This window comes from Haliotis asinina, chromosome 3 (assembly GCF_037392515.1).
Source record: "Haliotis asinina isolate JCU_RB_2024 chromosome 3, JCU_Hal_asi_v2, whole genome shotgun sequence".
Taxonomy (NCBI): domain Eukaryota; kingdom Metazoa; phylum Mollusca; class Gastropoda; order Lepetellida; family Haliotidae; genus Haliotis; species Haliotis asinina.
Genome location: NC_090282.1, coordinates 65,352,825 through 65,366,611, shown reverse-complemented (window position 1 = coordinate 65,366,611; position 13,787 = coordinate 65,352,825). Strand labels below are relative to the sequence as shown.

At 36.6% G+C, this 13,787-nt stretch overlaps 1 protein-coding gene across 1 annotated transcript in view; it reads left to right on the top strand.

The window, feature by feature from the left end:
* Positions 1-335: 335 nt before the first annotated feature.
* LOC137276987 (laminin subunit beta-1-like) overlaps positions 336-13,787 on the top strand; it is a 72,143-nt gene continuing 58,691 nt past the window's right edge. Inside the window, exons 1-5 of the mRNA XM_067808643.1 lie at positions 336-728; positions 3,875-4,108; positions 5,265-5,303; positions 5,988-6,065; positions 9,050-9,242. Of these exons, the coding sequence (XP_067664744.1) occupies positions 336-728; positions 3,875-4,108; positions 5,265-5,303; positions 5,988-6,065; positions 9,050-9,242 (937 nt within the window). The remainder of the gene's footprint in view (positions 729-3,874; positions 4,109-5,264; positions 5,304-5,987; positions 6,066-9,049; positions 9,243-13,787) is intronic.

Below are 13,787 nucleotides of genomic sequence, written 5' to 3'. Positions count from 1 at the left end.
GTAAATGAAACATAATGGCAAACTGAATTGATCTACCACAATACGTTCGTGACTGACAAATCCACTCAAACTGTATTGATGGATTATTGCTCATATCATGTGCCGATATGAAGTCCGTTTGCACCTAGCGGTAAATAAATTAGTCAGAACGTTTCTATGTCTTCCACAGTAGGTGCTGCGAACAGACTCGGCATGTGAGACAAGAATCTCGACGTATGCAAATCGATTGAAGAAATATTTATTAACAACAGGTGTTTACAAACGATCCATATAGAAGACGGGAGTGGAATCTACTGAAATATTCACCGACACTGACTTAACCGAATGTCAAAGACATGACCGGAAGCGAAGTGAAAAGATGTTTAGAAATGGCGACATCACTGATGGTTTTGGTGGTGTTCCTCACATGCATGGGCGTTGTAAATACCCTAGTACCCGTCAACGTCGCTCTCAACACACCAGTCCGTGCTTTGTACACTTGTGGTGAGTTTGGACCCGAGTCTTACTATAATCATGAGGATGTTGACAAATCCGACAAAGATCGGACAGAGAAGTCTTGCAGCAATGTCACCGTTCACCCACCGAGTGCCATGGTGGACGGGAACATGGACACGAAATGGCAGAGCGCTAATTTAGATTCAATCGTTTTCTCGGGGAATCTCTCGCTCCCAGCATTCCCCAAGTCGACTACAGATCTAAATGGAGTCATCTACATCGACCTCAAACAGGTAAAGTTCATTACTTTCTTGGACATGCCAGACTGAAAAAGTATATTTCTTCAGGATAGTTAATCACTTAATGACACTGTCAGGGTGTCTAGATAAGACTGGCTGGCACCTTATTGTTGAATTTAGCGTGACTGAAGTGACATCTGGATAGACACAGCTTTGAACATGAAAATATAAAGGGCACCTATTATGTATGTAAAATATTTAAATTCTTCAGCACTCTAGTAATGATGTTTAAACAGTCACACTTTAAGGATTAACTATAGAAATATATTGTATTTTGTCATGAATTAAACGATCAATACAAACATTTAGTCCAATTGATTTCCTTAAAGGAAGCAACAGAATCTTTTTCATATTCATATTCAAAATCACTTGATGCAAAATCAATTGTAGGCTCAGAACTACTTGTACATGTATATCACTGGGTTATGAATCACATTCCATGGTTGTGATCTGCTTTTTGCAAGATGTGAGCACATCCTGCTCCATTGGTGGTACCAATCAAAAATGCATGCAGAGGAAAGTCAACTGTTCACTAAAAATTGAACACATGGCTCTAGTTAAAACGTATGGTACAAAGAAATTCAATTTCTTTGGATTTTGTCCTTGTTACAATAAAAAAAAGAATTTTAATTTATTTTAAGATGAATTACATGCTTTACTTTATTGCAAAGTCAATACCACAACATAGGGAATAAATTTCTTGATAAATATTTTAAACATCCTCTATTACAACACAGTTTTGTGAACATAATGTCTTAGCAAACATATGTGTTATAAATGATTGCTGGGTAAATATAAATATCTCATTTTTTCTGTAAAATGCATGTAACTTCACGCAAAATATATATTATATTTTTTTCTGTAAAATGCATGTAACTTCACGCAAAATGTATAGTATATTTTTTTCTGTAAAATGCATGTAACTTCATGCAAAATATATATTATATTTTTTCTGTAAAATTCATGTAATGTCATGCAAAATATATATTTTTTTTTCTGTGATCAGCATTTCATTGGGTATGTTATGCCTATTAGTTTTTGACTTACACTGCAGTTCCTCAATCCTGTTTTTAGCCAAACGCTCTATAAGGTGATGAAAAGTATACAAGCATAGCATGTTATGACAACAAGAAGTAAGAAAAAAGCCAATATACATGAGGGATTAAATCGTAAACAAGATGACTGGATTCTAACTGAATAACTAATAGTTGTTTGTATGTATTGATGGTATGTGATACATTTTATATCTATTGATCAAAGGTTTTGGGTTGTGAATTTCAAACTTCAAGACATCACTGTTACTGTTACTGACTGGCACCTAACGATTTATAAAACTCCACTCAAAACGTACCTGTGGGTGTGATGTGGTTGATCAAATATGGAAATTCAATTTCATGAAATTAACACCACCAGTTCACTTGTAGGGCTTGTTATATATGTTTGGATAAAAGTTGGGTGTTCTTTGGATTAACAGTGATTATTATTTGTTGATGGACCCCAAGAATAAAACATATATCAAATGACAGATATAGCAAAAATTATCATTATAAGACTAGCATGTCCACACGAACATTGACAGCCTCAGAGATGAAGTTGTCAATGTAATTAAACTGACCTGTTGACTGTTGCAAGTATGTTATTATAGTGATTGTCCACTCTTCATTAAACTTAGAGAGTCAGTGGATTTAGTTTTATGCCGCCTTTAGCAATATACCAGCAATATCATGGCAGAGGACACCAGAAATGGGCTTCACACATTGTACCCATGTGGGGAATTGAACCCTGGTCTTCAGCGTGACAAGCGAACTCTGTAACTGCTAGCCTGCCCCACTATCCCACAAACCCTTGAAGCCACATGCACCTGTAATGAGTGAGTGAGTGAGGTGGGTTTTTCACAGTGTTTAGTATAGCCTTGGCAATGTGTTTTCATCCTTCCCTTGTAACAAACAGTGAACTACATCAGTATTTTGATGATAGTTTATTAAACATTTTTTTTTATTTTTAGGACAAAAATTCTACAAAAACCTAACAGATTTTGTATGATGTTTTGGTTATGGCAGCTTCTCAATGAGTATGCTATGTTTAATAGTTTTCTAGTTACATTGTAATTCATCGGTCTGATTTTGAGCCAAACAGACTATAATGTCCCATCAATATCCCATAATTATATACGGATCATTATGTCCTTTATTAGGACATGAGAAGGAAACAGAATCATCAGTTTCATTGAAGAAAGAGTCTCACTCATGTGACTTTGAAGACAGGTTAGAAATGGATGTTTAAAAGTAGACCAAGCTAATATTACTCTCTGAGAATGACAAATTTGGATTCCTGTTCATAGGCTTTTTCATTATTGATTTTTACACTTGAACTCAGGGTCAACCAATGACAGGGTTGGCTGAAGTCAGGGTTAACACTTGTGCCTTGACAACATTTTCCCCAAACAATCACTATTTTTTAAAAAGTGTTTTGAATGTGACTTGCTGCACATGTTCACTGTTTGTGACTTGTATTTTATAAAAAAATCACTTTTAAAAATGTTAATGTTGATAGTGTTAAATTAGTGACAAAACTCAAGGTATGTACTTTGATTGATGCTCATGCAGTTGATCAATAATGATCACATGATTGTCTGGCCCAGACTCAGTTATATACAGACTGACACTTATAGCTGAAATATTGTTGAGCGTGGCATTAAAAAACAGGAAACACAACAACAACAACAAAATCAATTTAGTACATCCAGGGAGTTGATGTTGTTTGATAAGAATGATAGTATATGCTCTGGCATGGTGAGAACAAAGGAGCTGAATACAGAGTTTGACATCCATAACTGGAGTCTGTATTAATGTTTACTTTTCTAAAATGTTGGTGCAGCTGTGAAGAGTTTGATGACATTTAGTCTTCACCAACATATACCTTTTGTAAGAGATGACTGTTGAGATATTAGGGTGGTTTGATTACCTAAAATGGATGATACATCTCATTGTATCTCTGATAGATGCTCATGATATCATTCTCTGGATTCTTTTGACTGTATAGCCAGATATTGGTATGGGATTAAACAAGACACATATAAATTGCCACTCAAATTTAGCAGGGATTTTACAGGAGTTTAAACCTTGGAAATGTTATTGCAGTCATTTACAGTGCAGCTCCTGACGCTGAAGTTGGGAGATGCCAAGCGGCCTAACTTCATAGCGATCCACAAGTCAGACAACTTGACATTGGGGTATGAACCATGGGCTTACAAGGTCAACTTTGCCGAAGAGTGTCAGTCCAAGTTCAGCACACCCCCTATCGACCTCCCCAATGTCCCCGGAGCCACTGTGTGTTCAAGATACTCACAGAACCCGGCCACCACCTATGAAATTGTAAGCTGATACTTGTAGATCATTTTGAAATGCGACTGTTAGTAAACTTTGTTTTATTACTGTCATATAACTATGTAGTCATGTGTGATCCTGTGCCTGGAGCCCAGACCACGAATCAGATGAAGGTAATGTTGGGCGAGAAGTGCTCCTGGATGTGTGACCATATTGGACAGCTTGACTCCTGAGAGTTACTTCAGACTTCAGTCCCCACAACAAAGCACATGTAATACATGTTGTCTCACCTTAGGCAATTGAGCTTGTTCAAAATTGCCCCGGTTCTCCCAGAAGGGAAAGGGATACTAGGTGGGATAAGTCACATGACTATTAGTATTAACCTTCCAGTGTCATACAGGCAGCCTGGGTTACCTTGGGTAACAATAATCAGGTTCTGATTCAGTGTCCATAAAGCAATAAGTCAGAAGGATAGTAAGCGCCATATAAATGAATTATTATTATCTTATTAATTTAAATGTTGGTAACAGTTACAGTAAGATCATTTCACATTGTTCTGGTTCTCATACTGTGTTAATGTAAAGATGATGGTGAATACTGATATTATTGATATATTATTACATCTTGTGCACCTGTGCACTTGTTCTCAAAGCACTAAATCAGGCTTTTACAGAGGCTTGAAAATGTAAGTCATGTTGACTCCAGTAAGTGTTTTTTTTTGTTCTGTGAATACAAAAATCAATTATTAATGCTGAACAAGGCAAGGGCTGTGAAAGCATACTTTGTTGTATTGTCCTGTATTGTAGGTAATCTGATGAGATTCAAGATACACATGTTTAAAAACATATGAATTTATCTTTTAATACTTTACAAAATTTTTTAGTCAAATACTTTAGAAGTCTATGTCTTATTAAACTCCTCTAATACAGATTATGTACAACCTGCATCATATCTTACTAAGTTCTAAATATTTACCTTATCCGACCTTCATCCTTGATAATACGATAGAGACCATCTCCCTCCTTTGTGTTGTGAAACAATAACTGCATGCTACGTGATTGTGTTTCATACTGACCACATACTAGCTGACTGTATTTAAGATATTGATCACGTCAGCATGATTAGATCTCTTTATGATAAGATAATATTCCTTAAAGGTAAGTCAGTGTTCAACTGTTTCAACATTGACTCACTTTTGTTTCAGATTCAGTTTAATTTCACAGGTGTTCCCAGTGAACTCAGGGTAAGCTGAAACATCATTCTTTATTTCTTGTTATAGATGGACTGTTTTTAAACACTAATATTTATAAATTTATTTATTTCTTCAGTCCAAGATTTGCATTTTAGTTTCTAATATGTGTGTTGACAATTTCTTCTAAGAACACTACAGAAGTAATGTGAGCATGAGTGAGTGAAATTATTATTTAACTTTTAAATTTGACATTACTAATATTGACATCTTGGTTTAGAAGGACTGCATGGTATTACTAGAATATTGCAGTGCACTTTTTAAATGATACATATGGCAGTATTTTTTGTGACAACAGGTTTATTGGGTAAAGAACATACATGAAGCTTTTGAGATTATCTTTATGATTTGAATTAAAATCTACACATTCATTCATTCATTCATTCATTCATTCATTCATTCATTCATTCATTCATTCATTCATTCATTCAAACTGCTGTTGTCCTTTGTTATTCAGTGACATACTGTAATACTATGAATTGTTCAAAACAGAAAATTTAATCGCCGCCTATGCCAGTTAATTTTGAGATACCTGTTTTCAGAACCATAACATAAATGTTTGTGGATTTTTAATGTAGAAAATATATTGCAATACAGGTACCTGAATTGCAGTATATTGCAATACAATTTAATTGCCAGTACACAGCCCTATGGTGTAGTAACAATCCTTGTTTCCAGGAATGGACAAGAGTTCGCTTTATCAGGATTGAGTTCTACGAAATGGAAATTACTCTCAGCCAAGAAGCACATCTCTTTGTAAGTACAAATTTAATCAGCCATTACACTGTTGAAGGTTTTGGAAAGTTTATGTTAAATTTTGTTAGTGCCCCTCATAGAAACAGTTATCAACATCAAACTATGTCACCGTGTCTGATGTATACAGTATGGTTCAAAATTATTGAGAATAGCTAAACCATTTCATATCATTAAACGAGAACAAATCAGATAAAATTGAATGTATTGTGAAAGTGAACTGACCTTTTCATGTTGTGTAGGTAACAATTTAATATTTTATCAAGTCTCCTTGAGCTTCACGGCACAGTCTAAGACGGGTAGGCATACTTCCTATCAGAGAGGTTAGTGTCTCGTGAGTTATGCTGTCCCAGTATCGGACCACTTCTCTCTTCATGTCTTCAATTTTTGTCAACCCCTTTTGATTCACACATTCCTTCATCCCCCAAATGTTCTCAATGGGATTTAAGTCAGGACTATATGCAGGAAATGGTAATGCAGTCACATTTTTCTCCTGAAACCACTGCTTGGCATGTTTTGCGGTGTGTTTAGGATCATTATCTTGCTGCAAAATGCAGTCATTTCCATAAAACACATGTGCACTTGGAAGGAGAAAATTATCTAATATGTTAGTGTAGCGTTGACTTGTCAGATTTCCCTCAAACACACACAGCGGGGTCGTTCCTAATAAGGATATCCCTCCCCATACATGAAACTTTGGGCTGTATTTAGGTCGTCGATACAACGGTGCTGACGCAGACCTTGTCCATATTTTCACATTATTGGGATATACCCATATTGAGCTTTCATCAATAAAAATCACATTTTCCCAAAGTTTTCATGTGCCAAACACCACTCAACACGCCTGTCTTTATGTTCGTGTTTCATGAGAGGAGAAGGAATTCCAGTCTTTTTCTCCCATCCAAGATCAATCAAATTTCTTCTAACTGTAGATTTTGATACAACTGTTGATCCCCTTTCTATCATTTCATACCTGATGTTGGAGATGCTTGCCCTTTGCTTTTTAGACGCTAAAATTCCCAGCCGGACGCGATCTGAGAAGTCCAATTTTCTGTGTCTCCCTGCTCCTTTCTGGTGCCCAAAATCCTTTCCCTCTTTAAAATTCTTCCTAATCCTATACACAGTAGAAAGAGGAGTTCCTGTTCTCTCTGCCAATGTATTTACATCATCAATTCCTTAATTACACAACTCAAAAATCAACCTTCTTTTATCTTCAGCAGACATTGTTGACAGTGCTGAGGAAAATGACGTCTGCTACAAATTCAGGGGAGGTAACTCTAATTGTACTATACTCAGTAGGCCAAGATGAGTTACCTCCCTGATACCATTACTTAGTTTTAAGTATCAGTGAATCAGTTGAGGTGTTACGATAGCTCAAAGTAAGAAGAAAAATTCTCAATAATTATGAACCAGACTATATATTATATATTGTTCACTGGTTACAAGGGGAAAGTTAATGTACCCTCGATGTTTGTTTGTGTTCCCTAAGTCTGAAGGGTTGATGTACTGTCTGTGTTTGCATATGTTTCCAGAGTCCAGGGGGTTGATGTACCCTTGATGTTTGTTTATGTTCCCTGAGCCCCAAGGGTTGATGTGCTCTTTATGTTCCCTGAGCCCAGAGAGCAAGGTGAACATGAACAAACATAGATGGTACATGAATCCATGGGTCTCAGAGGGACCAGTGAACAATGTATTTATCTTACCAAACACATCCTTTTTAATTTTTAATTGTTTAAAGCATGGGTACAAATGTTTTTGTTTCCATTGCTAAGTGATGCCGAAGACTCCTGGTTCGATTCCTGACGTGTACAATGTGTGAAGCTCCTTTCTGATGTCCCCCACCGTGATATTGGTGAAACATTGCTGAAAGCAGCATAAAGTTAACCTCACTCAATTATGAAAGTCTGTATATGCATGTCCAGTTTCATTTGTCCCTCTGTGTTTGAAAGCACAAAAATAGTTCTAGTATTAAGTTCTAAAAGTTCAGTTATGTTTACCAGTGGAAAATTAATATAACGTTCATTATCAATTACTACAAAGGCCTCTGGAGCCAGTCGATGATAGCCTTTGTGACAAGTAAAGAAAGTATTGATTTCCTCTTCAGACACGTACAGTAGTTTACCACGCTTAATACAAACAAAAGATCCAACTTGGCAACAGGTGTCGGAGACTGCACAAATTAGAATCAATATCTGTCATTGCCACACTTTAGCAAGAAAACTTGTCAGTGTCGTTTGTATTTGCATCACGTTACATTAAAACATTAAATGAAAATATGAACATTTTTTATAATAGTATGTCATTGTGGTTGCTTTTCAAAGTGCCTGAACTTGATACTATTTCAGTATATTTTAAGTGTTAGTGTATGGACTTGTATTTGTAAAGTTTTTATAGATTAGGCTCTGTATGTGTGGCATGGAATTCTTTTTTTGACAGACATTGTGAGAATTAGTGTTAATAATGATGATATATATAAGGAAATACTAACTGGTGGAAATAGCTTGAGTGGGCTGTTCCTGACCAGTATTGTATTTGGACCCCCCAAACATGTAATGGAAGGGATATAGTCGATGACTCATCTCTCGTATCGATCTGGCCGTCATCATTTTGTTTCTAGAGCATAACTAAAATAATGTTTAATATATTTCAACAATAATTGGTAGATATATCAAAAACAGCTTAAAGTGACGCCTTTTGCTATTTACGATTTTTTGTAATTTATGCTTTTCTTGGTTTTCATGGAAATTTTTGGACCTAGTCTCAAAGGGGAGACTCAAGTTTTGGTTCCGGAGCACAACTCGAAAACTGTTTGATATCTTTCAACAAAACTGGAAGATATATCACACAGAACCTAAAGTGGTCCCTTTAACTATTTACAGACATTTTAAATTTGTGGTGGCTGGGGGGATTTTTCATCTTCTTTGTATGTCTATCTATGATATTTCAGCATCAGTTTGTCTCTTCAGAGCTGTATGTCGATCTTTTAGCATCACTTTGCGATATCAGAGCTGGAGGTGATGGCGGAGTGTGTGTGTAACGGCCATGCTACAGACTGTGTACTCAGCCCACAGACCAAGATCCACGAGTGCGAATGTGGAGGTAACACCGTTGGCCAGTTCTGTGAGCGCTGTCTCCCGTTCTACAACCAGAAAGCTTGGCAGTATGCTGTCGCCTGTGAAGGTATGCAGTCACCAATAAGCGTATTACAACAAAGGAACCTTACATGATTAAATTTAGACAAAGAAAACCAGTGGTTAATAGTGTGAGTAATGATCCATATACATTAATTAGTGTTACCTGGGACTCGCAGGGATTGCAAATCAGTTCGCTATAGCCGGTAAGTTCATTATAGAGAATTCTTTATTCACGACTTTTTTTATATGATAACATATAGTGGTTTATTTGGGACTTTTAAACAGTTCGCTGTAGCCGTCAGTCCGTTATATCCGTGTTCATTATAAAAATATTCTACTGTATACGGATATAATTTATGTATGGATACGAACAGATTGTTTTCATATTTTCTGGTATGTAAGACTGTTACATGCCTTTCAAGTGAATTCCTCAGAACACAACCCTAAATGTACATATTTATCAGAGCCTATAAATATCCAGGTTCAACTTGGTGTTCAGGAAGCCATGCTTGTGTCAAGGGGCAGTTAATCAGATCAGGTTGGCTGGTTCACCGATTTGATGGCTGCATGCTAATTTGTCCAGAGCAGATCAATGCTTATGATATGAGTGGATTGTCAAATGCAGACCTGTTATTTACAGACCTCCATCATACAGCTGGAATATTACCCAGACTGTTAATCAACGAACCAGCAAACATGTTTGTCTACATCTAAAACTAAAACTGTATAAGCAGTTTTATACAGGATTGGCTATATATAAAGTTTCACAGTTGACAGCCAGCCATGATATCACTCTTGAATGATCAGATGTCATACATGAATGCTATGATATCATGATACAAGGAATGACAGATGCATTAGTGCTGACTTGTCTGGATTTGGTTTAATGTCAAACGTGCAAACTACACTGAAATTCTTAAAGCATTTTGAAAAGGTTTGACAATGAGCATGTGATGTTTGTCAGTAAGAAAGTCTGCTTTCACCTTCCCATGTATGTTGCCACCTTTATGACTACTGTGTGGCTACTTTATGACTACATTACAAGAATTGTGTTCAGTAACCCATGTTCGTCAACTAATGGGATCTGGTGGTCAGACCGTTAACTTAGTTGAGACATGTCACCATACCCCATTTATCAGTGCTCATAGATCAGTGCTCATGCTATCGATCACTGGATTGTCTGGACCAGACTCAGTTATTGACAGACCACTTTCATATAGCTGTATCATTGCTGAGTGCAGCCTTAAACAAATAAGCAACCAACATTTTTAACTTGATGGTCCTAGAAAATGCTTAGAGCGGTGTCGGGTATTACCGAACAGCTAACACCACATTCCGTCTAATTTCTACCCTGTTTCATCACACCTAACAATAATTAATACACACATCGAACTGTTCAATATGCATCATATTCACTTATGAAGACAAGTTAATCGCTCTTAATAAACCTGTTTCAGACAAATATTTGAGGCGATGTAACTGTCAGATTACAACGCTTTTCTGAACTATGACGTCGGGATATTCCAAACACTTGTGTCGGGCTATTCTGGGCTATTCGTCGGACTGACGTCCTCCGTGACGAGTGTTTAAGTTCAAGTGTGGTCATTTCTGTCATTCTTGTACTCTGATCTCCATATTTGTACTAAAATTTGTATAATTTAGTCCGTTCCAATGTATAGCTGGAATAATGTTGAGTGCGGCATTGCACATCAAACCAACCAACCAATAATTGAAATGTGCTGCCAGGTCCTCAGCGATTTTTTCGCTCTATGGGTAAAAGGAATTCTTGTAGATTTGTTTGCAGTTTCAGAAAGTGTTTGTTTCGAATTAACGTCATTATACTGTAATTTTAGTGAAAAGGAAATGACGACATACTTTTTATAGTGGCATGGTCTTGCCTTAATATACCTAAGTGTCTTCACTCAATATACTGATATACCAGGTACACGTTCTATAACAGTATAGTTTAACAGTGTAACTATAACTCATATATTATGTACATTATTATGTATTAGAACATGTGTATCGTTTCAAATAAGGTCAAATATGTTGTTATTTGATATGCTATCTCAACATCCAGTCAACGATGATAACATTCTGCCATAACCATGCAGGTGAAACAACTACTGCCATGGACGCATCATGTGAAATCATTTATGCCGGTATATTTACGCAATTTATGCATATGAGTCAAACACACTTCACGTGTTACAAAAGGTACTTGTCAGGTGTGGTACTGAGCAACTACATACCAGATAACAACTGTTTCATACGCGTACAACGGAGGAGTTTTCTTGGTTCTTGGAACAAAGTTGTCATGAACGATTTTTCACACGACAGTGCTCTCTACACTGTTGAAAGCCACCCCAACCAAAGTTATGGCATGAGAATTATGGAAACTTACGGTCAGCGGTTATTGACAAATACAAAAGTATTGTATTGATCTTAACCATCTGACTGAAAAATACCGAAACGTGAAACATACGTGCATGTGAAAGAGCAATGTGAAAGAACTACAAACGCTACCATATCGAGTGCTTAAAGTAATATAGTTAGTTAAGCCAGGTAAATCATACCTGATTCAGCTTACATATAATTTAAGGATGTCAGTTAAATAATTTGATAAACACTAGGCCCAAATGCGAAAGAAATATTTGTTCAAAATGCAGCAATTTGAAGGTAAACATTCACTATTCAAAACATCAGCAAAGAAAAGATTCAGATAGAAAGTCCATGAAGAAGAGTGTTGTATTAATTTTTAACACTATCACTTGATTTATGTTTTGTCGAAAATGCATATCTTATATTCACTTGAAAATCATATGACTGCCAGGCATCAAACAGGTATTCCTGAACACTGTCTGCACAAATGTGTTCCAGTGTGTATCTATTTATCAGGTTTTTCAAATGTAGATCACTTATAGTATCTTTGTATAATGATCTTTATTTTCATTGAGTTGATATATTTCTGGTCGCTTTCTCTTTGCAAGATTATTTCATTAAATGTATATGACAGAGAAAAATGAACTGTTTTGAATGCAGAGCTACTTAATCACATGTGGACATTAATTGAGTCAGCGTCAATGACATTTTCTATCATTTCATGTCTGAACACAAAAAGAAACATGGGGCATGCGGAAGACTGGAATGCAGAACATAATGTACCTGAAGTATTACTTTTAAATACATGATTAAAGTGTATGTATTTTATGATATGTACACATATTTTATGAGAGACATAATTAACTGGCCATGGAAAGTAAAAGAATTACGTATTTCAAAAGGGAAAAGGGTGAAATTAATGAAATGACAGGCAAGGGAACCGTCACTCACAGTCTAAGGGAAACCACTCTCAACAAAGTCGTGAAATTAACTGCCCTTGATGTTCATATGAGGTCACGGTCGAGAATCTCAAACGTTTATCAACATGCCTCAACAAACATGTTCCTGATGTAAAAGTAAGTTGTTCCATGAACTAATGTTTGGAGTTAATGTCTGATTTGGCTTGAGAGAATGCAATAGCTTGTACAGTAAATCCGCGCGGTTTTTTTCAGCAGGGTACTGTACAGGACAAGTTAAACTGTAACACCTACGACTAGAGAATGGAAACTTGCGTAATTATTGTGTTTTCTGTTTGTCTTGACACTTTATACAGCAGATGGAGTAACTAATTCCGTTTGTTTTCGTATCAACAAATGAGTGACACAAACTGCCATAGGCATAAAGTAGAGTAGCGGAAATTATTGAGGTCAATGGCGCTTGTTCGGTAAAGGACGCCAAGGCTGCACAATGACGGGGTAGAGCTGATTGGATGGTACAGTCCATATATGGCTAACAAAGCTTTATTTTATGGTTTGTGTTTCATTCATAAAGTCATCCAAACTTATGGATATAGGAGACAACGCCATATCATGCTTGTATGTTTTAGTCAGCCATGATATACAAGTGACCCGGATGACGGCAGCAGTTATTGAAACACATAAGGGAGAAATCCTTGTATTGCAACATCCCTCCTTTTTTGAAGTGAATGTCTCTTATACATAGCAATGAAGGAATGAGCATCTCCAGTTACACTGAACAGCAAAATTTGCTATAGATCTTCATGCAGTTATAAAAGAGTCCATGCCTCTCTGGCACAAATCCACTTACTTAAAATTATCCTTACTGTAAAATAACTTGAAAAGTATGTAACTTTGTAACCAACACTTAACATCTAATGTGCCTGACACTATCCAACCTAGGTAGTAAAGTCATTGAACTTCTTTGGCACTCTCACAGTTCTACCACTCCTAGTTGTCATGGTACAAGGTGTAGAAGGAGCCTGTTCTGTCTTGGACAACTTTGGTGTCGCTGGTACTGGTGTTTGAGCTGAGACCGGTGTAGGTGTTGGTTGAGACACTGGAGCATTCACTGCAGAATCTATCTCTGATGGAGGTTTAAGTGCGTAATGCACTTGAATAGACATGTTGGTATATTTAGAATGGGGTATCCCAGTGCTGACCAAGGCTGGCTGGCTCAGCCATCTCATCGACGATATACACTCAAGGTTTAAGGATGTGATGCCACTTTGATGCTTGTAATCTCATCAGTT